The sequence below is a fragment of the Lissotriton vulgaris genome, chromosome 10 (genome assembly GCF_964263255.1).
Source record: "Lissotriton vulgaris chromosome 10, aLisVul1.2, whole genome shotgun sequence".
In the NCBI taxonomy this organism is placed as follows: Eukaryota; Metazoa; Chordata; class Amphibia; order Caudata; family Salamandridae; genus Lissotriton; species Lissotriton vulgaris.
The window spans coordinates 795,023,210-795,049,517 of record NC_141698.1 but is presented as its reverse complement, the minus strand read 5'-3'; the positions used below and the strand labels follow the sequence as shown (position 1 = coordinate 795,049,517).

The 26,308-nt window shown below is 42.3% G+C and overlaps 1 protein-coding gene across 1 annotated transcript in view; it reads left to right on the top strand.

Moving 5' to 3' along the window:
* DNAH11 (dynein axonemal heavy chain 11) overlaps positions 1-26,308 on the top strand; it is a 3,435,931-nt gene that overhangs the window by 834,541 nt on the left and 2,575,082 nt on the right. The window contains exon 14 of the mRNA XM_086939827.1: positions 25,308-25,412. Coding sequence (XP_086795953.1) covers positions 25,308-25,412 — 105 coding nt within the window. The remainder of the gene's footprint in view (positions 1-25,307; positions 25,413-26,308) is intronic.

The following is a 26,308-nucleotide window of genomic DNA, read 5'->3' as shown; positions in this document are numbered from 1 at the left end:
CAATAATAAGTCTAAACTCATGTCCACATTAAATGATTATTTTTCATGTAATCCAGAAGGATCTACTTCAATTGTTAATCAATGGGATGCATTTAAGGCTTATATATGAGGAGCTACAAAATCAATTATGGCACGCAATAACAAAGCTTTCAACACTAAACTTAAAGAATTCGAAAAACAAAGAGCAAAATATGGACCGCTCTTTATTTCATCGCATGATAATAAATACAAAATGCAATATAGGTGCTCAGATATGAGTTAAACTCTTTGCTAAGTAGAAGAGCTGGTATACAAAAAGCGAATAATAAGGCTAATTATTAGCGTATTAAAAATGATAAAATCCTAATTAATGCAATACATGGCTTAAATGGTAAACTAGCACTATTCAACAAAGAAATTCCTAAATAATTTTGGGTCAACTATTCAAATCTACACAGTAATCCCTCAGCTGTAGATAAGTTTAGTACTGATAATTTTTTGCAATTCTGTGGCCTACCCAAAATTTCCCAATCAGTGAGGTAAAAATTGGAATTACCGATTTTATTATACGAACTTAAATCTGCTATTAAATCACTGAATACGGGTAAATCACCAGGGCCAGATGGTCTACCTGCTGAATTTTATAAAGAATTCTCCTCTTATCTCATGCTTCATTTAAATAAGTTATTTACTCACTTTAGTTCATCAGGATCTACTTCAGGATCCTTTACTGAAGCTTTGATGATAATTCTTCCAAAACCTAATAAAGATCCCACTATTGTATCAAATTACCACCCTATTTCCTTATTTAAGCAGGACTGCAAACTGTATGCAAAAATTCTTGCTACCAGATTGACTGCTGCACTTGACACTAGTGTAACTGGTTTCATGAAAAATAGACATTCAGTGAATAATACTAGGTTATTACTTCATGTAATTGAAGTTGTTATCTCTTCCCCTTCCTGCTGGTGTTCTGGGATTAGATGCTAAGAATTCTTTTGACAAAGTACATTGGCAGTATCTATTTAGTACTTTATCTGCTTTTAATTTTAGCAATTCTTTTAGTCCTATGATTTCAGCCCTCCATTCTGGCCCATCAGCTAGACATTTTATTAGTGGTCAACTCTCTGATAATATTTCCCTTTTTAGAAGCACATTCCCAGGTTGTCCCTGATCTCCTTTACCTTTTCTCCTTACCATGGAACCCTTACTTATTTCTACCACAACATCCACAGAAATGAAAAGCTATTTATATTAATGAGGTTACTATAAAGACTTTGGCTTATGCTGATGATGTATTATCATATATTAGTAATCCTGATACCTCTATTCCACCCCTAATAAAGATGGTTAGGCAATATTCCCAAGTTTCAGTTTACAAGTTAAGACAGAATTCTTTCCATTAAATATGCACTGTACCCCGGTACAAGCATACATATGCTTCCTAATGATGAAATAATATGGCAAAAAGAAAAACGTAAAATCTTGGGATCCTTTTCTCTCATACCATTAAACAATCGATTACTCTGAATTGTGACGCTATTCTTAATACTATAAAAGACAAACTTCGTAAATGGTCTGCTTTACATTTATCCTGGTGTCAAAAGTCGATTTTGTTAAAATTGTTATTGCTCCAAACTTATTCCATCTATTATTCAAGATATCTATCTAACTTCCACTTAAGTTTATAAATCTTTAGACACGCTAATCTCCAAATATATTTTGAATAATAAAGCACCTAGTATAAATTACAAAAAATGAAAATTGCAAATGTAATGGTGGTTTTGGTTTGGCAGATTTTTAAAAATTATTATAAAGCGTTTATTTGAAAACAAAGCACCTTTTGGTTCACCAACACTGATATTATTAATAATGCTCCTTCATGGCTTCACATTGAAAAAAGTTTGGTATCAACTTTTCTGTTGCTTACTTTATTTTCTATGTCTGCTTCGAGTTCTTTGTTGCAAAGATTTGCAATATTAAAGTCTACAAAATTAATATTACAAGATGTAGATTCTCTATTTCAAACACCTATTTCTCACTCCATAAATATATCCTTATGGTATAGTCCTATTATAAAGCTTAATCGGAACATACAATTTTGGAAGTCTTGGAAAAATGCATGTATCTTTAACTTAAAAGATATGTATCATCATAACTCTTTTTTAGCTTCAACATCAGTTTCTTTTGCCCAACTCAGATATTTCTAAATATGAGTTTTTATGTAATTCTGTCCTGGATTCATGTCCTAGCACTTTTCCATTAGGAAGTGTATCTGATATAGAAACAAATATTTAAGCAATTGCTTCTTCATCTCATGCTGTGTCAATGTTTTGTAAAAAATTTAATAATTTTGATGAAATTAACATTCATTTTATCTCTTCTTTTTGGAATAATGAATTCAATCTTTCTTTATCTCAAGACTTATGTAAGACAATTTGGATGAACAATGTCTCTGGACGGTTGCCAGTATTCTTATATCAAACTAATCCTCTCATATTATTTAATTGTTAATGGACTCCATGATTTTTTTTAAAGGGGGCGCGGCTTGGGCCCGCATTGCGTTAGACGTGTTCCACCGAGTCTCTGCTCTGTTGCCTCCCGTATTGCCTTGTTCCAGGTCACCGGGCCAGCCTAGCAGGCCAAGAATCCTGGTCACTTGTTGGGGACTTTTCGGTGATGCCTTCTTCAGCAGGAGCTGCTCAGAAGCTCTGGGCATACTGATCTCCCCGGCTGGGAGCTGCTGGACACTCTATCGCCGCCATTTTGAGCATCAGCCATGGCTCTGGCTGAACGGATGCCTGGTGGCCCTATCTGCAGTTGTTGAGTGGCGCTGGCTGCCGCGAAGTGGTCCTGGACACCTCGGCTACTGCCAGACTGGTTTGGCCCTGGACTTGCAGCTGGGGGTTCCTCTGATCTTTGGCGCCTGCATGGATGGACATCGGTCCCCCTGCCATCCTGGAAGCCTGGCTGCCTGGGCGGCGGACTTCCCCCGAGACCTGGGTGTGCACTTGTTAGCAACTGACTGTTTCGGCGGTGGAGGTACCGGGAAGGGGAATCATTTGCATGCTTACGGCCGGATCGCCTTTGCTACGCCCTGCTTTCTGGCACCGGGCCTGCCTGTCTTGCTCCTCTCTGCGGCCTTCGCTCCCCCGGCCCCTGCTCCGCTGTTAATTCCCATCCCCTGGGACTATCACTCCAGGACACATCCTGGGCTGGTGCACATGCTGCAGGGGCCCGTCCAACATCGCCTGGATCAACTCTTTTGGCTCCGGGGCCCTGTGCTGCTGATGTCCAGACACTGGGGGAGACTGCACCAAGCTGGGCGCTGGCTCGCTGCTTGCGAGACCCTTCGAAGGGGCCCAGTGACTTTCTCTGCCTCTCCATCTTGCATGGCCTCCCCTTCCTGTCTGGATTGGCATGGCTTCTGGTTGGGGACTCCCTGGTATTACGGGACAGCGGAGACGGCCTGTGAAGGGTCCCTGCTCCTTCGTGGGTGTGCCGGTCCTCTCCTGTTGCTGGTTGGACACTCTTCTCTCACCTGGGGAGTGGTGATTGCCTGTTGGCCCCCTGCTGCCATTGTCCCCACGCATCCAGAGGCTCTTTGTGACTGTCTACACCCTGTGTGGTGCAACTTACGCCACCTCCGTGCTGAGTGGGTCTCTGCTCATTTGATATCTTGCTACCACTGGCCCGGGACCCGCGACCGGCTGGAGTAGCTTTGTTCTTCAATCGCTGGGTCCTTGACTTTTCTGACCTTCGCAGTTATGCCTCCTAAGCACAGAGGTAATAAAGAGGCCGATTCTGCAGCTACCCGCGAGACTCCAGTAACCTCCAATGGTCCAAAGTGCCCTCGCATACGCAGGATGACCCTACCGCTTCTTCTGCGCCCTCTGGGTTGTCTGCCTCGGAGGTGCCAAGACTGAAATTGGCTCACTTCGGCAGGAGTTTAAGCCCGGGCTAAAAGACATCTGCAGAGAGGTCACTGAGACAGGGTTGATGGTCTTGCACGCACGATGGACACTAGTACGGAGGATCTTGAAGGCCTCTGGAAGAAGGTAACCCAACTTGAAGACCAGAATATGACCCTACAATTGAAGCAGGAGGATTTGGAAAACCGCAGTCGGCGGAACAATCTATGCATTAGAGGTGCCCTATTGGGAATAGAAAGGAAAGACATCTTGACATACACGGTGGACCTACTGCATGCCATTCGGGAGGGTGAGGGCACTTTGCCGCCCATGCTTGACCGAGCGCATTGTGTACCTGGTTCCTGCAACTGCCCTAACTTTGTCCTGGATATCACCAAGAAAGTCCACTTCTTTACAGACAAATAAGCCATCCTCTGAAAGGTGCAGGGGGTTAAATCAGTCTCCTACAATGGGCTCTCCATGCACATTTTTCAGGACCTTACACCTTCTACGCTCCGCTGAAGGAAGGACTCCAAGACTGTGACGGATAAACTGAGGGACGTTGAGGTTAAATATCAATGTGGCCAACCTTTCGCTCTGATATTCTCCTGGGAGGGTAGACGGTGAGTTGTTTGGTCCCTATAGGAGGCAGAGCGTCTCCTCTATCTCCCTGTAGACTCTGACAGTGATGACCTCCCATCTTCTCGCACGCGCCCTCCAGGCGTGCTTTGGCCCGAATGGTCCAAAGTCCCTTCTCCTAGATCCAGACACCTCTCGAGGAACCCTGAATCATCGCAAACCAAACAGGATGTCATGAGCCGCATTCGTTCTTTGAGCGGCTCCCCGTCTCTTACGTACTAACTGCCCTCTGTTACATGATGTTCCTCACTGTGACTCTACCTCTGGCCCAGTCCTGCCGATCCTCCCAGCCCTGACGATCCTCCCAGCTCGGGCCTGGTGGCTGTATTAAACCTTGTTTTGTTCATTATTCCATGGGATGATGACAGCGGAGACTCTCCACCTCCTGTGTGTCTGCAGCCCCCCCTCTCCAGAGTCCTATAGGAGAGTGAATTCTCAGGAATTCGCTGGCTTCGGGATCCCCGACTGTTCCCAATAGGCTCTGCATTGACTTAGCCCAGTTGGCCTGTGTTTTCTTTACTCTTTCTCTTTCTTCATTCTTTTTTCTTTAGTCTCTCCTTCTACAGATTTTCTTCAGATGTGCCTTGCAAAATCTCAAGCGCTTAATCTAACGCTCTCAGCCTCGGAGGTCCAAAGATTGCAGGACCTTCTCCCGGTACAGTGTACTTACGAGTTGATTCATTACTTGGGCCTGGAGATGACTCCTGCGCTCGCATCTTGGTCCTCATCTAATTGGACTCAATATCGGAAATCTATTCGCGAGAAGATGCATCGATGGGAGGGCCTCCCCTTGGCATGCCTGGGGCGCCTTAATGCCATTAAACTGTCCTTCCTTCCTAAAGTCCTTTACTTTTTCCAGTCTCTCCCTACTCCCATACGGCACACTGATGTCCAGGCCCTACAACGTGATTTTACAAAGTTCATCTGGGGTAAATCCTTGCATGCCCCAATTTATTGGAATATTATTGGGCTTGTCACCTCTGATTTATATCGGAATGGATCGTCCCTGAAAGCGAGAAACACTGGTTCCATATGGACCGGGCTGTAGCCTGAAGACCATTGTGGGACTTAGCTTGGCCCCCGTGAGAGGCCAGCCGTCACAGTGCCTACATAGCGACTCCAAATAGAACGGGTGGTACCACAGGGCCTTACGGCATTCCCTTCCCCAATACCCCTCTAACACGCAATCCTGCGTTCCCCCATGCCTTACAGCCTCAGGCTTTTGCGGCTTGAACCATGGAGGGTCGACGAGTTCTCCAGGATTTTTTTCAAGGCACTGCCCTCCGTACCTTTGACCAGTGCAAACCATTTTTTCATCTCTCAGACAGCGCACGTCTGCAATATTGTCAATTGCGTCACTGGCTTTATTCCCTGCAATACTCCTGGGATGTGACTCGACAGCTCACCCCCTTTGAATCCTTGGTTTGTAAATTTGAGGGGTCCAGGGGCCGGATCTTCAAAACCTACTCTGTTCTTCAGCACTCTCAACAGCTCCCCCCTCATGGCTACCAGGCGTGCTGGGCTTCTGATTTGGCCGCTGACATCTCCCCGGAGGAGTGGGCTCACTTGTAGAGGGACATCCCCAAGGTGTACTGTAGCACGGCTCAGCACGAATCTGCATATAAACCTATAACGCGATGGTATTATACCCCCACCTATCTCCATCAGATGTTCCTGAACACTCCTCCACTTTGCTGGCGATGCCAGACTGATAGAGGGGACTTCTGCACATTTGGTGTTCTTGCCCGGGTCTTAACATGTTTTGGAAGGAGGTCCTCCGTCACATTAAAGAGTTGGTGTGTTTTCCGGTTCCTTTTACCCCATCCCTAGCGATTCTGGGCAATGGCCCAGCGCGCTAAAGGTCATGACCATGGTCGACTGGTTCCTAATTCTTTATCTATTGGGAGAGGCTCAACAGTCCATTGCCTCCTGCTGGAAGTTGCCCCACCATCCTCCTATTGCTGCTTCATTCATCCGGCTGTGGGATGTCATGGAGCTGCTCACGGCCCACCTCAATCACACTGCACATGATTTGACCACATCTGGCAACCACTCATATGCTATTTCACTAAAACTGAACACACTCGCTTGATGCCCTCTAGACTGTGGGCCCTACAGTTGTTCAAAGATCCTGCGGGCCCTACAGTTGTTCAAAGACCCTCTGGAGCACTTCTCTCGGGTTAGGAGACTGGACTCCCTAGAGTAATCTGCTTGAACTGTCTTCAGTTCTTCTTTTCTTTTTTCTTTCTTTTTCTTCTTTTTTTTATCTGTAGCAAAGTATAATAATATTGTCACAGTACTGAATGTTTCCTTCATGCGGGGTGGGGGCCTCACCTCGGTTTGGACCTTACTTGCCTTGACCCCCTGTTTGACTCTTTGGCTATGCTGTTGTGTTATCCCTTTATTGGACAATGGAACCTTAGGTTGGCTTCTGCCTTTTTGTCCCTTCCATAGCCCCTCCCTTGGTTTTGGCACAGGTTTTCTTTTTTACGCTATCACTTGCTATTTGGGAAGTCATTGTGCCATTATTGCATTTGTGTTTCGAAGCCTATGGAGCTGGGGTTGCACTATTGAAGGGGCCCAGAACTGGTTGCTTTGTTGCGTGCTTATCTAGGTTCCTGATCGATACTGTGACCTTATGCCCCTATTCGGCTATAAATCCATTTTATTCCCTATATTGGCATAACCGTTCAAGTGCGATTTTCTGAAAAGTCATCTCTGGCCTCACACGAACAGAGCCACATTCCAGCATGACTCTCTGCTACTTCCTTTGCGACCAATTAGTGCAATGACAGAGCAGCAGTCACTATCTGATATTCCTAGATAACACTCCGAGTTCTTCAACAAGATAAAAACTTAGCAAACCTGGAAATCCCCGCTTGCTATGTTTTGATTAGTAATGGAACTCTAATGAGCAACTGATAACTGTCACTTCCTAGTGACATCTTTAATTGACGTCTTATGTCCAGCAAACTTGCGTCAAACCCGGCACCTGTCAGGTATAAATATTACCAACGTTGCCTTAAGCAATGCGAAGCTGTGAGCTGTTAGCTGTGAGCGAACCTGTTGCTGATGCCAGCTGCCTGCATGACCCTGTGTTGGTAAAAACTAGCACTCTGTCGCTGCAGCCTGCTATCCTGTGGTGGTGAAGCTGCTGATTACCATTATCGCCGCTACAGCGCGAACTATGGTTCAGTACGCTTGAGGAGCCGTGCAGCCGTCCTCTGCGAAGACATCCAGCCCAGCTGCCCGCGGACGCTGTCACCCCTCCTTCCTCGACGCGCTGAGAGAAGCCGCTGCATTTCTCGTGCAGAGAAATCCAGTCCCGGCGCTTCCAGTTTACCCTCGCGGGTGACTGGGATATCGAGAGAGACCCCTGAAGGAGATACCAATCCTCCATCATTCTATTCAGAGGTATGGTGTTGACTAAACCCTTAAGACGAGAATTCTTGAAACAAACCTTGGCAAAACCAACTTAACTTAAGCTACTTACTTACTCCCCCTTCTCACGTGTTAGGCTTAGGTCCGGCACACTGGGGTAGGCTTAGTTAGAAGCACCAGTTGAGTATGTTAGCCTAATGTATATATGACTGTATATATGTTTTATTACTTCTAAACCATTGTATGGCTAAGAAACCATATCAATGCTTTTACAGTTCTATTTCGCAATACTTATCTTACTGTACGTACTTTTTATAATAACAATTATTGCAATTGTGGCAATACATTTCTCTTGTACGAGAAGAAAGACTGTTCAATAAATGTTAACCCTTTATTGATACACGCCCGTCTCTCTATTCTCTACATACCGTGAAAGTAAACTGCACTAGACTGACTGAGTGAAATCTGTGTCTATTGTTTCACACGACCCTAGAGATCGACTCTTGATCTGAGGAGCAAAGTTGTCATGTTGCACGGTTGTTGGAAAGCTGAATCCCTTCTTGTCTGTGCCAAGGAAGCTGATCACTTCCTATGCAGAGAAGAAAGTTTCCAGTGACCTCTGAGCTAGTTGGTAACACAACCCAATTAAGTTTAGCATAGTCAGTGGAGGCCTGGAATATAAGCAGTTCCACGTCGATACTACTGTTTATGTTATTCCAATGCGCAGGGCCTAGTGGGAAACTAGGAACTACACTACATGGCGCCCAACGTTTGGTAAGGCGATAAACTAACGTAAGACCTTTAGAGTAACTCAGTCGTGCATATTTCACACCCCTTTCTCCTGTAAATACTCCAATAGACGTCTGGAGTGGGTGAAAGGTTAAAATCCGCCCGACCTTAGTAGGAAGAGATTCCTATGTAAAGCTCTGGTTTATTCAACGTTGAAGGATACAGTGTTCCAAAATATTGTGCATCTAATCATTGTCTCCTTGAAGACCTACTCTGCAAAAACTGCATTTATACAATGTCAGTAGAAAACAACGGCACCACTGGGGGCGCAGCAGATGCAACTCAGCGAGGTCCCGAATACACAGACCCGGATGCTATAATCATCCCGGTCCACTTAAGAAGATCTATGACTTTAAAACTTATAGAAAACGGACTGACACCTCAAGGTGGTACAGTAATTTTCGTGATAGAGGCTCACGAGTATCGGCAGACAGAGGTATTCTATTCATGGATAAACTTTCCAGCGGTAAACGCTATAACACAAGAGTTTCACTATTACAAAATAGAGGAACCCCCGGATGAGTACGCCCCTTTCGAGGAGGTTGAAATTCCACTTAAATTTCAAGAGCACCTGCTCTGGTTTAATGGCGCCCTAAACACAATGATCACATAACTAGGCTCGGTCCACTAGGTAGACCAGGAGCCACGTGGCCGGTTCTAGCCAGCTACACACCACATCCTGACATTGCAAGAATGTCTAGAGAAGAGCTGTTAGCACAGCTAAACACATTAATAAAAATACATAGGCAATTAGTCCAATATGTAATGCGGACTGTAACAGTCCAGCCAGCTGTTAATACACCACAGCTGACCCCTCATCAGGGGAACACAAATAAAATTACACCACAGAACATACAGTCATGTCTTGGCAAAACACCCGTAAAACGGGAACAAATTCCTTTCTGGTTAGCCCAGAAAATCACTCAAATAGAGGCAGTATTTCCTGATACTACCCCTATTGAGAAACACAGAATCTTGACCATCTGCCTTCCTATGGGAATCGCACCACACGTGGAGGACTGCGACACTTGGGGTACAGTCTTTGCTTCCATTTACACAAAAACACACGGTGTTCCGTCTATGGCGGTAATACCAGAAGTGCTAAAACAGATTCAAAATGAATTCGGTCCAGAGCCCGCTTTAAATCTAGGTATGAAATTACTGAAAGACTTCAAGCAGGTCACGGCTATATTATTAGCCAACGTAAAGGGAGAAGCAGCATCTGTGGCGATCCGCCAGAAGTTGAGGGAAACAGATATAAAAGATCCAGTTGAGCTTGCAAAAATCATAGAAAAATGCTATGAAGAATTAGGTAGAGACAGCTTGGGTGGGAAACCAGTTAAGCCCCAACTGCTCGAAAATCCTGAAAAATTATTTATTAAAAATAATTTAAACACTCCTAAAAAGAGCTGGGATGGAAATAAACAATCCACTCCCAAGGAAAAAGTTTTCCAGTCCAGAGGAAGGTCTCCTCGAGGGAGGGAAAGAACTCCAACTCGAGAACGCCAGTCTCCCCAACGGGAGCCCTCTGAGAAAAGATATAACCTTAGAAATAGGGATAATATAAAAAAACCTGATAGATATCAAAGTATTGATACACGTCCCTCTCGATCTTCTCCACAGAATTCGGAAAGAAGAGGACGGTCAGACCCAGGAGAGCACACCAAGTCCAAAGACAAGGAACCTGCTCAAAATAAGAAATCTCAATTTCAGAAAAAGAAGGTAGCCAGTATTAGAGTAATCAACCATGCCGAGAATACTGAGGACACAGTTGAAAAACGGGGAGTGGGCATTGACAATGTTGGACAGTGCAGCAGAAATCAGTATAGCGCGCAAGATCTTGATGAGTCATCTGGAGACAGTGGACACGAATGAATACATTCAGGTTGAAACTGCCGACGCCAGGCTTAGCGAGCCCCATAAAATATACGAAATAACACTGCGTATAGAGGGTGATAAGACTAGGAAAATTAAGGGTCTATTTTGGGATAAGCTCTCAAAAGGCTATGATATTCTGTTAGCTGAAAAAGATTGGCCCCCGGAGTTTGTCAGGGAGTGCCCTCGTGGCGAAGAAGTGATTATGCCTGCCTTCTCGAATCACATACCGATTCACAAAAAATACACATATGCAAGGAAATGGGCAGTAGCCCAGGCACCTGCATTGTATAAAAATCATGTAGGATGGGATGAGGATTCACCACCTCACAAAATCCAATTAAAAAGTGAACCAACTGCCCAACGGCAGTATCCCATAAAGCAAGAAGCTAAAAAACAGGTCAGGGAGATCTTAGATCAACTTGAGTACCAGGGGGTGATTGAAACATGCACCTCTCAAATGAACAATCCTTTGTTTCCTGTCTCCAAGCCAGACAATTCATATCGTCTAGTTTTGGACTACAGACATCTTAATACATGTTGCAAAACTTTTGCAGTACAAAACTCGCATAGTGCAGCCCTAATGAATAACATAGTTAGGAAAAAATACAAAACGACATTAGACATTTCTAATGGTTTCTTTTGTCAAAACATTGCACCGGAAAGCAGATACTTGACCGCTTTCTCCGCATTTGGGTCACAGAAAAAATTCTGTCGACTCCCACAGGGGTTCAAGAACAGCCCAGGACTATTCTCAGCTAGGGTAACAGAGTTACTACAAATCTATGATGATGAAGCATTATCTTACGTAGATGATATTTATCTCACAGACGACGACTTGGATACTCATTTGAAAAGAGTGAACACCATTATACTTGGGTTCGCAGCAGAGGGTTACAAATTCAACTTTAAAAAGTCCCGAATTGCCCATCTGACAGTACTATTCTTAGGGTACGAATTATCAAGTGAAGGGAAAAGCCTAGCGGACAACTTCTTAGAGAAGTGCGCTGTACTCCAAGCTCCAAAAACGCTGAAGAATTTACAATCCATACTAGGTTTTCTGAATTTCGGAAGAACTTAAATACTAAATTACGCAGAGAGGGTTAAACCTCTCTACGAACTAATTAAACCTGATTTAAAACAAATCAATTGGACTCAAAAACACACAGAAATTTTGAGATCACTGCAAACAGACATGTTAGCAAAAACTAAATTAGATACGCGTGACAACACGATCGATCTTGTAATCCGAGTCATCCCAGGAAGATGCGGATTCACGTACCTAACCTCTGATGAGGGAGAAAAGGTACCAATTTCAATTAAATCTCACTTGTACACACAAGCAGAAAAAGCATTCAGTCGCACAGAAAGAACTGTGAACGCAGTGCAAATCTCATTAGCAAATGAACGAGAACTAGCACACGTCAAACGGATTAATATCCTTACAGCGGAATCCGCCTTCGAGGCGCTATTCAGCCCAATAAACCTGCCTACAGTGTCACTGGATCCGAAATGGATACAGTGCATAGATTCTCTAGGAGCGGAAGACGTGAAATACTATTTCGCCCCGCAATACGAAGAACTGAATGATTTAGAATATGAAGAAGAATATCCTCTGCCAATCGAAATCCTGCCTCTCCCACAATATGCCTGTATAATCTATACAGATAGCTTTGTACAGCATTTTAATGTAGAGAGCAAATCCTACAATGCAGCATGTGCGATCATTAAAGGTCGTTGGCTGTGCGGTAAATTCAGACCGAAAGTAACAAAAACTGAATCTGTAAGAAACTGTTCGGTTCAAAGAACTGAAATCAGATCTTTAAAGATGGCGCTCGAAAATGCAGAACGCGAATTCCCCACACTTATCGTGTGCGATTCTCATTTTTGCGTCAACTCTTACAACAATAAGCTGCAGAGTTGGATCGAAAACGACTACAAAGATGACACAGGTGCCACAATAAAGCATAAAATGCTTTGGGAACAGGTAGCTCTTTTACACAAAGAACTACAAAAGACTCACGTGATTCACGCACAGAGTCTTCAGCGTGATGGCGTTCACGTTGCAGGGAATTCATTGGCTAATACAGCCACCGCGGAAGCAACTAACCCGGCTTCCGTAGCCACAAAAAAGCGTACAGATAAGTACATAGACGGGGAAACCATGCTGGCAGTAAAAACGACCGTAAAAGGCGACTGTGCAGCACTACCCGTAAACTATCCACTCAATTATGCCTACATCATCGATGCAAACTCCGTTCCTTTTGCTCGAATCCCTGGAGTGGGGGACAGAGTAATTCCAAACAGGAGCAGGAGGGGCTTCCTCCTACTGGAAGCACACATGGGGTTGGGTCTGAAACACCAAACAATCAAAGCCTCTCTGAAAGAATTGCAATCAGAGTACTGGTGGCCAGGAATGAGTATAGATATTCAATGTTTTGCTCAAAATTGTGAAAACTGCAACAGAGATCGCAGAAATGAACAGGCCAGGGTAGTTTCAGGATCCCTTCTAGACAGCATAAGGCGGTCTATCTGCGCAATCAAAGAAGAGAAGCGCGTCCCAGTGTACACAGTTAAGACGAAAAGCATTTAAAAAATGAGGTCCCCAGCGCTCGGCTGACGCTAGAACGGTTATAAAAGATTTGCGAGTCCATATCGGCATATGCGCAATTACCACGTTCCATTCTGACCAGGGTCCTGCTTTCAGCTCTCGAGCTTATAGGGAGGCCATGGCCAGCATGGGAATTGGGTTGCGGTATTCTTGTCCGTCGCATCCCGAAGGGAATAGTGTGGTAGAAAGAAAAAACCGGGATATAAAGCAATCTATAACAGCGAAGGTATTAGGTTCAGGCGCTGGGTGGGTCAAACATTTAATAAGTGTCCAGACTAGTCTTAACAACATGCCAAGAAATTCTCTAAAAGGTTTCAGCCCATACGAACTATTGTTCGGAATTAGAATGAACGTTCAGGACCTCGATAGTCAGATGTCAGTGGTACAAGAAGAAACAAAGCAGTTTGATGTAAAAGACCGTTTGGCTGTTTTACAGGAACTGAATGAAACAAGAAAATCATTAAGCAACATAAAGTTAAAGCAACAGCCAAGTACCACTGACGAGGCACCACCCGCAACAGCCCCAGCAAGGCCTGTCTGGATTCCAAAGATTGGGGATCTAGTCAGAGAAAAGATCGCGGTTAAGAAGGAATTTGGGCCTTCTTACAGAAAAGCAGTACCTGTCTTAGCAGTCACCGGAACAAGATCAGTTGTGCTACCGCCCCTTGCTGGTAAAAAGGAGAACAGAGTCGTGTCTATCGATCTGGTAAAACCACAAGCATGTGGCCTATAATCAACAGTAGGCCCAGTGGACTCCCAAGAAACAACAGAATACCCAAACTTGCAACAATCCAAGAGGTTCAAACTGAAAGACTAATCACATTCGATCAGCCTGCAGTGCACAATGAAGGACTATGCAATAATGCCATGGAACTCGTGCCTCTTGAAACACAGATTGAAACAGTTCGTCAAGAAACAACACCAGTCTACAATGATGTGGCATCAGAAAGTGCTACCGAGAGACAGATTGAAAGAACAATCCCATCAATTGACAGAACTGCCTCTGGTTATTTCATCAACTTCGACAACTTCTCTGAAGATTTTAACGACCCCGAAGTGATGCCAGAAACAAAAAAGTCTTTTAAAGAAAAAGCAACGGAACTCTTTCATCAACTGAAGGAAATCTACCTCATTTCCCCTTGGTTAGAGTTCTGGTTCGGTCTAGGTGTATTTTTCCTCCTGCTTTGGCTCATCATGGTACTGTGTTTGGGAAAATTCATTGAAGGAAAATATATTACAATAGACACAGCAAGTCAGAACATCAACCTAGTCCTGAAACCACACAGATCATCCCACGTGAAGAAAAGAGAACTGTCAACAGTAAATGGCCCAGCAATTCCAATACCTGGTGGGGTAGTATGGGAGAAAACAGACTATGAGATCTATGGTCCGGTCGAAATCCTGAAGTATCCTCATCAACTAAAGGTTTCCTTAAGTGACTTTGTGACACCAAGTACATTCTCTGATGATTGGGACTTTAACAGTATTAATGACATGATGTCTGATTTAGTAATGTCAGCTAGATTCACAGATCATGATTATTTACAAGGTTCATCTAGTTATGAGCAGTTATTCTGTTACACCCACTATGGGGATCATTACTTGCATAAATCTGCACAGCCTAGAAATGTTTTTATGTATAATCAATGGGAACATTGTGCTACACCACCTAAAAGCAGTTCTAAAGCATTTTTTGAGAAATTCAAATACTTCGCAGGGTTTAACACCAGTGATGCAGAAACGTTTTATTACAAACTGTTAGATAAAACAGGAATGAAAACAATGCTGACAAATTCTAAATTGATATATTCAGAAGCATTTTATGACAAAATGATGACATTTGGTTTTGATTATTGGAAAAATAATATTGAAACGAAAACGATTTGGGGTACAAAAGATTGGCAGGTGCAAGGCATTGAAGCACTTTTTAGAACCTGCATGATACCTGAACAAATGTTATTTTTAAATGACACTGTACACCAAACATCTTGTCTTGGCCTAGCTAAGATCAAAGAAATGAAAACACCGTCTATACCAAAGCCATTACCTGAAAATGCAACAGCTGATATTGAGTTAGACGTGTCACAAATTTTACATTTCAACAGAACACATCCTGATTGGAAAAAGTGGTTAATCTGGCCTACAGACACAAAAAGCTGTCAAGATAGGTTCCTGAATAAAACACAGGGGTTAAAAATGACCAGATTAGACCCTAGATACTCCCAGAGACAACATCCAGGGATTATAACAACATACAGTGTAGGGAAACTCTGCCTTGAATGGCTAACTACATCCACACTGGCTGAAATTAAGCAACACTTGTCTTTATTAAAAGAGGGTGCTGATTTGCGCGATTTCATTCTTGGACCACGCAAACAGCGTCAAAAGCGTTTCATAGCGACCAGTATCTATGCTGCTTACAACGAGGCTTGGAAAGTAAAGCAAATTGAAACTGCTGAAAAAATACGAGAAATTGATCGTATTAATTTGGAGAACTCACTTTCTGTGGTAGACAATGGGTTAATGACTCTGTCTTCCAGAATATATTCTTTGGACAATATTGTATCCTCTGCCTTTGATGTGATAGACAGAGATTTGCTAATGTTACAACATGGCCAATCTCAATTACGCTCTATTATAGAACTAGGCTGGACGCTGCAAAATCTTCGTTCAGGCTATGTGCCTTGGCGTTTAATCAACACAACGTCATTGTTTTCCATTTTTAACCTTACTGATAAACAGATCAGTTTGGCACAGAAAGGAGCAGACTATACAATCTTGAGCATCGAGAAACTCGAGAGATTATCATTGACAATGTCAGAGAGCCCTGTCATTGAATGGATAATACACGGAATTATCACAATTCCGATAACAACTTTCCGATTTCATAAATGCCTTGAGTACATACCTGCTGGCCAATATGAACAATTGGGTAAGGGATATGTAAAATCCGAATGGAAATTACCATACACTCATTCTTGCTATAGTGACAGTGACAAAAATGTATTTCTTAGTGGTGACAACTGTAAACACTCACTAAGCGGTATACTTTTGTGTCAGGGTATTAATTTACACGGAGCATGTGATGGAAATTCAAACAACCTTTCATGCCACCAGCTAGTCACACCTGCAACTCAGATAGAGCCCTTCTTTATGCAACTCGCAAACGGGAGTTACATTCTTAGAACGGATCACAGGTGCTGTGGCCTCGCGCCAGGGAAAAGTTATCTAGTACAAGTAACGTCCATGGTCAAATGTTGCATGCAAGCATTGTTCCCGAGCGGGCCTCCAGACATAGTGACTCCCCTCTGGCCTCGTCTGAATCTCTATTCTATACGAATTGATACATTAAGCAAAATGAAATCTGTGCTTTTACAGACAACAGTGCCTATAACGTCATCTAAAGAGACGTATGATCTTCTAGTCGCAAGGACGGCTACTGAAGTCCATGACCTTTCATCAACAAATTGCCCCGTGCATTTCGTAGAAATGTTCAGCCAACTCCTTAACATGTCTAGTGCAACAAGCATCCCAGGCATATTTAAGACAGTCTTTACGGGACTGCTAACACCCTTCCGGGCAATTTTGGGAATCTTTCCTAATTTTGTGCACTCCATCTTTGGCGGCATACCACTATTTTTGGGACTCATCGCAGGGATCCTATTTTTGACCATTCTGCTACGTTATGGCAAGCCTCGGCTCAGACATAGCTCCCATGGGAATGGAAGAGACAATCCTAGCAATGCGCTACAGGGACAGGATAACTAACGTCCTCGGATTGGCCAGGCTGAGAGATCTAAACATGACCTGGTTCCTTTCATTCAGACCGATATGGCAAAATTGCATTTTACCTGTGCTACGGTGTATGCTTTGCGGCGAGAAATGCGTGTTGGAGATCATACGGGACAGTCCTCCGCTAAACAAGCAAGACCCTGTAGCTGCGTCAGTCACCTACTTAAACATCCTGAACGCAGCCTGTAACAAACTAGCCCCCACAAAAACATCTAACAGGAACAGAAAGCATCCTTCAGCCCCTTGGTTCTCGGAATCACTCAGATTGCAGCGCCAATATTGCAGGAACTTAGAAAGACAATGGCGTCGACACTATAATAACGCAGACAAGATCAGCTATAAAAACGCCCTTTCCAACTATAAAAAACTGATCACATCCGAGAAAACCACTTACTACACCAACCAAATCAACCAGGCCAAAAATTCATCAGGAAAACTGTTCCAGGTAGTAACATACCTGTCCAATCCTCCTCCACCCCCCTCAGAGGGATCACAGGACCTCTCAGATGCACTGGCCAAATTTTTTGAAGATAAGGTCAGAGCCATTTTCTCCACTTTTGCACCTGACCCTTCCTTATCCCCTACCGAGCACCCTACGACAAATAACACTCCAAATTTCCCAGCCTTCGAAAACATCACGAAAGATACGGTTCAACCCCTTATCGCCAGAACCAAATCTGGATCTCCATTTGATCCATGCCCTCCTGCTGTTCTCAACCTTATCCCAGAAGCTGTTGCCCCGTCACTCACTACGATCTGCAACGCAATGTTCACATCCGGCACCTACCCTTCAGTATGGAAGGAAGCCATTATCAAGCCGCTACTCAAAAAACCCAGTCTAGACCCGTCTCTCCCATCCAGCTACAGGCCTATTGCATGCCTTCCTTTTCCGGCCAAAATCTTTGAAAAGATCATGAACCAGCAACTGGCAACATACATCCACAACAACAACTTACTGGATGACACCCAGTTCGGGTTCCGTCAGGGACATGGCACAGAGACAGCTCTCCTGAAGGCGGCGGACGAGATTCGATCCATTATGGACAATGGAGGAGCTGCAATCCTCATACTTTTAGATCTGTCCGCAGCCTTTGACACGGTCGATCATGCCACTCTGATCGACCGTGTCGCGGCCATAGGAGTAAGGGACAAGGCTAAGGAGCTTCTGGCCTCATTCTTGTCAAACCGCCCACAAACGGTGAAGCTGGGACAATACACTTCCCAGACCTTCTCCCTGCCTTGCGGTGTACCACAGGGATCCTCGCTAAGCCCGACACTGTTCAATATATATGTGTCTGACTTAGCGAGGGTCATCAAGTCCCACGGTATCTCTCTCACTACATACGCAGACGACACACAACTGGTGTTGTCCGTATTCGATGATGGCCAAACAGTAGCGTCAAACTTCCAATCTGGCATGGAAGCAATAAGCTCCTGGATGTCATCAAACTGCCTCAAGCTAAATTCTGATAAAACAGAAGTGATGACATTCGGGAGACTACAACCAACCTGGTCTCCTCAATGGTGGCCCCAACAAATGGGACAACCTCCAGTACCAGTGGTCAAGGTACGAAACTTGGGGGTCATCTTCGACAACAAACTGTCCTTCCAGCAGCACGCAAACTCAGTGGTCTCATCTGCCTTCCACACCTTAAAAAAAATCAAAAAACTCATTCCGTACCTACCATCTTCCGCAGGCAAAACTTTAGTCAGCACGCTAGTCTTTTCCAAGACCGACTATTGTAATGCCTTACTCCTAAATGCACAACAAAAGGTCTTTAATAAATTACAGACTGTACAGAATGCAGCAGCTAGGACCCTGCTACGCATTCCTAAATTTGCATCTGTCTCCCCTTACATCCAACAGCTGCATTGGCTGCCGGTAAGGAGCCGCATCAAATTTAAAGCCTTGTGCATAGCGTACAAAGCCATTCATAACCATGGCCCCCTATTTCTAAAACAAGCCTTTCGCCCACCCGAACAGCAAAGAACATTGCGTTCATCTTCTGCCCATCTGCTAACAGTCCCCCGCACAAGAAGGGCTAACTGGGGAGACAAACGTTTCACCGTTGCCACAGCTAGACTGTGGAACACTCTCCCTCTCCACCTTAAGTGTGCACCTACCCTGCTTAAGTTCAGAAAAAATCTGAAAACATGGCTATTCCATGCCTAGTTTCCTTTCCTACGGAGAGTTCTGTGACACAGCGCCGAGACACCCTCGGGTATTTGCGCGCTCTAAAAATTGCCAAAAATAAATAAAATAAATAAATAAATTGGACATCTGTCTTTCACTTCCATCAGCAGTACCAATGGACGTCGATACTTTGCTAAGTCCGATAACGGCTCACACATTGTGTTGTCCCCAGCGGCTACCAATCCTGATGACGGCATTCGTGGAGACTCCTGTACTACAGCCAAGTGGTAATAGTGGAGCGAGTGACAAAAGCAACATCATCCAGGTACAACGTTCTGTGAGCATTGCTGGTCCTGCCTTCGATGACAGCAATCATTCTCACACCTGCCAAGTTACAGCGCTATCTAATTTGGTTGAACTATCACCTGAATTTGTAGACCAATTCTTTGCGAGCCTGTCTGATACGATGTTCTCACCCATAGAGAAACAATAACTTTTGAGAAGCTTTTCCGACACACAGCGTTCCCATGAACTCTGAATTCGGCCTTCAGTTTTGATCAACAAAAACTGCCAGGAGCTTTGGAAATCTATTTTTCTTTGAATTGGACAATTTTTTTTAAATATTGACCCTCTCTTTTTGGCACGAATAATTCTTTGCTTAACGTAAAAACTATTCTTAGAGAACAGAAGCTTCACACTTCTATTTCTAAACACATCTAGAGACATAACAACATAACACCAGCCTCTAGCACACATGTTATTACGATGCATTTTTATGTGATGATTTATCTCGCATTTCTTCTGTCAGAGATACTTCATGTGTAATTCCTTTTGCATAATCGTTCATTAATTTCAAATGCAATAATTCTTTGAATGATTACTATGCTTTAAAAAAACGTACAGTACCTAAATTCCATGTATTGCAAGTACGCCTATTTCGAATGCATTTATGTATTTTGGGGTGGGCAATGTTACACATACATCTAATTGCTTAGTTTTAGTAATTTTGATGGACATGTATACGTGGAGTGGGTGTTGCGTGCTTATCTAGGTTCCTGATCGATACTGTGACCTTATGCCCCTATTCGGCTATAAATCCATTTTATTCCCTATATTGGCATAACCGTTCAAGTGCGATTTTCTGAAAAGTCATCTCTGGCCTCACACGAACAGAGCCACATTCCAGCATGACTCTCTGCTACTTCCTTTGCGACCAATTAGTGCAATGACAGAGCAGCAGTCACTATCTGATATTCCTAGATAACACTCCGAGTTCTTCAACAAGATAAAAACTTAGCAAACCTGGAAATCCCCGCTTGCTATGTTTTGATTAGTAATGGAACTCTAATGAGCAACTGATAACTGTCACTTCCTAGTGACATCTTTAATTGACGTCTTATGTCCAGCAAACTTGCGTCAAACCCGGCACCTGTCAGGTATAAATATTACCAACGTTGCCTTAAGCAATGCGAAGCTGTGAGCTGTTAGCTGTGAGCGAACCTGTTGCTGATGCCAGCTGCCTGCATGACCCTGTGTTGGTAAAAACTAGCACTCTGTCGCTGCAGCCTGCTATCCTGTGGTGGTGAAGCTGCTGATTACCATTATCGCCGCTACAGCGCGAACTATGGTTCAGTACGCTTGAGGAGCCGTGCAGCCGTCCTCTGCGAAGACATCCAGCCCAGCTGCCCGCGGACGCTGTCACCCCTCCTTCCTCGACGCGCTGAGAGAAGCTGCTGCATTTCTCGTGCAGAGAAATCCAGTCCCGGCGCTTCCAGTTTACCCTCGCGGGTGACTGGGATATCGAGAGAGACCCCTGAAGGAGATACCAATCCTCCATCATTCTATTCAGAGGTATGGTGTTGACTAAACCCTTAAGACGAGAATTCTTGAAACAAACCTTGGCAAAACCAACTTAACTTAAGCTACTTACTTACTCCCCCTTCTCACGTGTTAGGCTTAGGTCAGGCACACTGGGGTAGGCTTAGTTAGAAGCACCAGTTGAGTATGTTAGCCTAATGTATATATGACTGTATATATGTTTTATTACTTCTAAACCATTGTATGGCTAAGAAACCATATCAATGCTTTTACAGTTCTATTTCGCAATACTTATCTTACTGTACGTACTTTTTATAATAACAATTATTGCAATTGTGGCAATACATTTCTCTTGTACGAGAAGAAAGACTGTTCAATAAATGTTAACCCTTTATTGATACACGCCCGTCTCTCTATTCTCTACATACCGTGAAAGTAAACTGCACTAGACTGACTGAGTGAAATCTGTGTCTATTGTTTCACACGACCCTAGAGATCGACTCTTGATCTGAGGAGCAAAGTTGTCATGTTGCACGGTTGTTGGAAAGCTGAATCCCTTCTTGTCTGTGCCAAGGAAGCTGATCACTTCCTATGCAGAGAAGAAAGTTTCCAGTGACCTCTGAGCTAGTTGGTAACACAACCCAATTAAGTTTAGCATAGTCAGTGGAGGCCTGGAATATAAGCAGTTCCACGTCGATACTACTGTTTGTTATTCCAATGCGCAGGGCCTAGTGGGAAACTAGGAACTACACTACAGCTTATTATGTAGCCCAGCTTTTGTTGCCCTCCCACCCTTGCCTTTTATTTTCTAAACATGTATGTTTTATTTGTGTGAATTCTTTAAACAGATATTGAACAAAAAAAAATGAAAGCAAAACTACTAAATACTCCCACTTGCTGGCATTGTAATTTAGCTCCAGGTTCACTTAAACATATGCATTTTGAATGCAATATTATCCTTAAGTTTTAGAATGAGGTTTGGAATGCTATTATAAAAAAATATCCTTTATTAGATAAACATTCATATAACTTGTTGATTTGTAAATCGGTATTGTTTTCAACAAAGATTTAGATAATAAGCTCTTTAACTTCCTAATATCTGCTGCTTTCAAATCCATTACTACCAATTGGAAAGGTGCCTCATTATTATCAATAAATGCATGATGGTCATGGATAATTTTTACCAGAAAGGGAGCTGATGTTGGGTGGTGTTCAGAATCCATCCACTTACCATTCGTTTTGTAATCCAAGTGATAACTATATAGAATGATACTATTAATTGTTTTATATTATCTATCAAGTTCAGTTTGTTAGATTTCCCCTCCCATGCTGGTGACGAACCCCAGCTGTCACGCCCCGCGGTGGGCGTCTGCTGATGACGGCTGGGGTTCGTCACGGCCCCGCCCTGTTCTTTTGTTTACCGCACAGCGGTAAAATCGCGGCCGCAGCGAAGGGGTTGATATATAGCTCCATTACGTAATACTTATTACCAGTAGTTATTTCTCCCCCCTCCCTTTTTATTTTTACATTTTAGTTTCTGTCAGACTACAGTTCTCAATGTACAGATGTAATTTCCATCAAATGTAATATTCCAAGCTTAATATCACTTCATCAGTACTTTTTTTTGTTTGGTATATGCTTTATTGCAAACTCAATAAAATATTTTGAACTGAAGAATAGTAAATGTAACCCCCCCCGCCCAAAGTCCAACAATTTCCATAAAATGCTTAAGTTTGGAACAGAAATACTTAATTTATGTTACATAAATGTGTTTCTTTAATTTGGTCAAGTTGCTAAGTTTGGAGTTAATTCTATGTATACATTTGCTATTAATATAAAACGTATACTTTTTCATTTGCTTACCATTTTTGACTTTTTTAAAACAAAAACATATTTTTAATGTAAAACTTTTTATGTGAATTGATAGTTATTTTTTAAATACATATTCAAATTTGCAATAATTATTAAGAATTCTATGTACATTTTTATAAACAATTTCATTAACATGTATATGCATATTAAGATTTTTAAACAAGCTTTTATATTTTTCAATATTGATTTAATTGTCTCAAAATGTTCTATAATCGAAATAGTGTAAAGTATTTGCTCATTTACAGTTTTCATACATTTAGCTACATTTTTTAGAAAAACTATTTTCATTTATTGATTGTATTGGTTTGCATTGTAAGAAAGTTTTTTTCCATTTCCATTATTATAATTTTTTTTATCAAATGCTTTATTTGTATGCCTGTTTTTGTCGTTTTGGGATGCTGTCTGCTCTGCAGGTTGCGGTTCCTCCTTGCTGTTTATGTGGTAAACATAACTATAATTTTAATCTAGTATCAATATTTAATATGTTCAGACGAAGGTGGTGGAAAGTTATCATGGTTAATATTACTATTATTGTTTATTTTTTCGGTTAGTTTTGGTTTTTGCCATAGTTGTTTCAGGTACATGCAGCAGGTCTAACTCTGTTTTATTGTATATGTAATGTTAGAAAGTAAGTTCTTTGTTAACTACTGTTGGGTATTTTTACTTGTGTGTTAGCATTTATGTGGGGTATATTTTTACAAGGAAATATAATTGTGTTTTTTTACCAGCTGTTTTTGTATTGTTCCTTTATTGTTGTGGTTATCCTGGAGCAGGGATACTTTTGGCATGCAAAATCTTTCTCTATAGAATGCCTTATATTGCCAAAGTTGCCATTACTCTGTCTGCTGTAGCCTGAACATTCCATTGTCTCCAATTTATACACCCTCTCCTTTTGTTCCTTTATCCATTGCCTCCTATGCCTCCTTTTACTTGCTTCTAATGGGTGTTAACTGTGCAAAAATGTTGTCAGCTGATTTCCACCCAAACACACACACACTTTTGGATTGATGTAGATAAACATTCCCTTAATGTATTTTTTTGTATGTTGTATGATATTTGATTGTATTATTTATACATTTTGTCTAAACTATGATCCTCCCCACTATACAGGTCTCTGACACCCTTGTAGCTTACTGCATGCTCAACAAGACCATGAAAAAAAATAGCAAAGCTCTTAACATTTTCTCAACATCTAGCTTCTGCGTGGCTTCTTTACTGAAGTATTTCTATTTTTCCCATTACATGAATCATTACTAAGGAAGACCATCAAAATGATAGTATTTTTTCAGAAGCCAATCAATAGAAGTCGCTAATGACTTATGAAAAGCAGCACAGCAACCCTTGTCCTCTTCCTATTTTCAGCTACATTCCATCCTCTCAAACACCCCACTAACTCCACTATTAACCTCCTGCAGATGTTTCCTTCTCACACCCAAACATTCCCTTTCAATCTTTTGAAGATTCAGTCAAAGGCGCAATCTTTTTCCATAGTTATGATTGTTTGTGCAATTGTATCTAAATCGACAATACACTTGCACAGGTCCATTTGAAATACTTATTGTGTGAGTCTTACTCATCTCTTCACCTAAGTTTGTGAGATTAACTGACTGCTTTCACGGAGGATCATGCATGCCAAAAACTGTCACTAGTATATTATGGGGTTCTATCATCTGTCTAAGTTATTTGGCTAGTGTGTAGCCTCTGCCATCAGTTTTCCCAAGGCTGAGACATGCTATTTTTCGTGTAGTTAGTTTTGCAAGGTTGCTGCTTTCTCCTTTCCCCAATGAGGAGCTATTGCATGTCATGTTATCAACAGATCTGTACTATCTATTGTCATGTGCCACAATGTAGTGGGAAGCATTTCCATGTTGGACAACGAGGTAGGAATAATGGTTTGATTTAAGGTAAGGCAATTCCATATATCAAATCAAGAGATTCCAACTCTACTTCAAAATACTTTGTTAGCATGAGTAACTTGTAGAATATAGTTAATGGTGTTCCCTCCCTCCACAACCCTACCAGCACCTGTCTGCATCTCTACTCGTCATTTTGACAGATTATTCAGTGTGTGGCACCAGAGTAGTAGAATCTGCTTAGTCTATTCTCTGCCTACCACACTTGTAGTCATCTTGATTGCCCTACAGAAATGTTTCCCTAATTGTTTCTGTCAGTTCCACTTGTACTCTGGAAAGGTGCCATCTGTAGTGCTATTGGTACAGAATACGTTTGTCCCCTTTGGGCTTTTATATATTACTTTAAACCATTATATTGCATTTTGTTATTCACATTGTGACGCTTTCACTTGTGAAATCCTATCTACAGAATGTGTATGCTTACCTTCTTTTTTAGGAAGAAGAAAGTTGAAGCAAGACGCTCCTCCACATCAGTTGTCAATTTATTGTTAAGCGCTCTTTCATTCATTTGCTAACTGTTGTGCCCTGTACAAGTGCACTCAAAACAAAATCAAAATGTATGTCCCAACAGTTTGTGTTTATTTTTGTTATAGCTGTTGTCGGTATTAAGAGAGGTGAAATATCTCAAAATGTTGAATCAGTCTCATATTCCAGGGACGGCTTTGAAGATCTATGCAAAGAGAGACACTTTTATGAAGGTTGGTACTTTATTTTGACCGCATATTTATACCGTTTAGTGTATGTTAAAATAATGTTTGACTCATTATAAAGTATCAGTATGATCAGAAATATTTAATCATGAGGATATTGTCTACTCTGATTGAAATCAAAACATTTGTAGGAGTATCAGAAAATCAAGAGTGTTAAGGTGTAAGAGTGAATATGGTTGAATTTGCTGAGGAAAATTCTGAACTGATATTTATGTTCAGTTCTCACATCACGATTGATGCAGCAGAATTAAGGGAAAGGGAGGAGATGAATGCTAATAAATTTGAAAACAAATGTTCTGCTTGAACAAGAAAATATGTTGGGGAATATGTCTGTAGGGCAGATGAGGTGTATCGTTTGATAATCAAGGAACTGCATGAACGGTTGGCAACATCATTAAACAAGTTTTAATTGTTATAGATGGCAAACATTTAAATGGTCTGCTAAGCACTGCATGAATTGCTTGTTCACACATGTACTTGCAAAAAACGGTCTGTGAACTACAGGTCTGGGTACCTGAAATCACTGGTGGATACAATTATTATAATCAAATAAAAACTAAGGCTGATGCCTTAAAACAAGGAATTTCTGATGCCCCAATAATATGGCTACATATTGAAAATTCAAGGCAAATGAAATTAAAATAATTATCCTTGACAGGGAGGCTGTGCATTTAATTTCAAACAAAACACTAATGCTGCCCCAACATACATGTATAAACATGATAAACCATACCAGATGGTTCACATCTTTGATAAACTCAGTTAGGCACGGACATGTTGTCCTCCAACATGGAACACGTGTTGTTCAAGCTCCACTTCACAGCCAACCCCACACTAAGTAACACTCACATCTATAGACCACTTGGACCACACACCAACTCCAC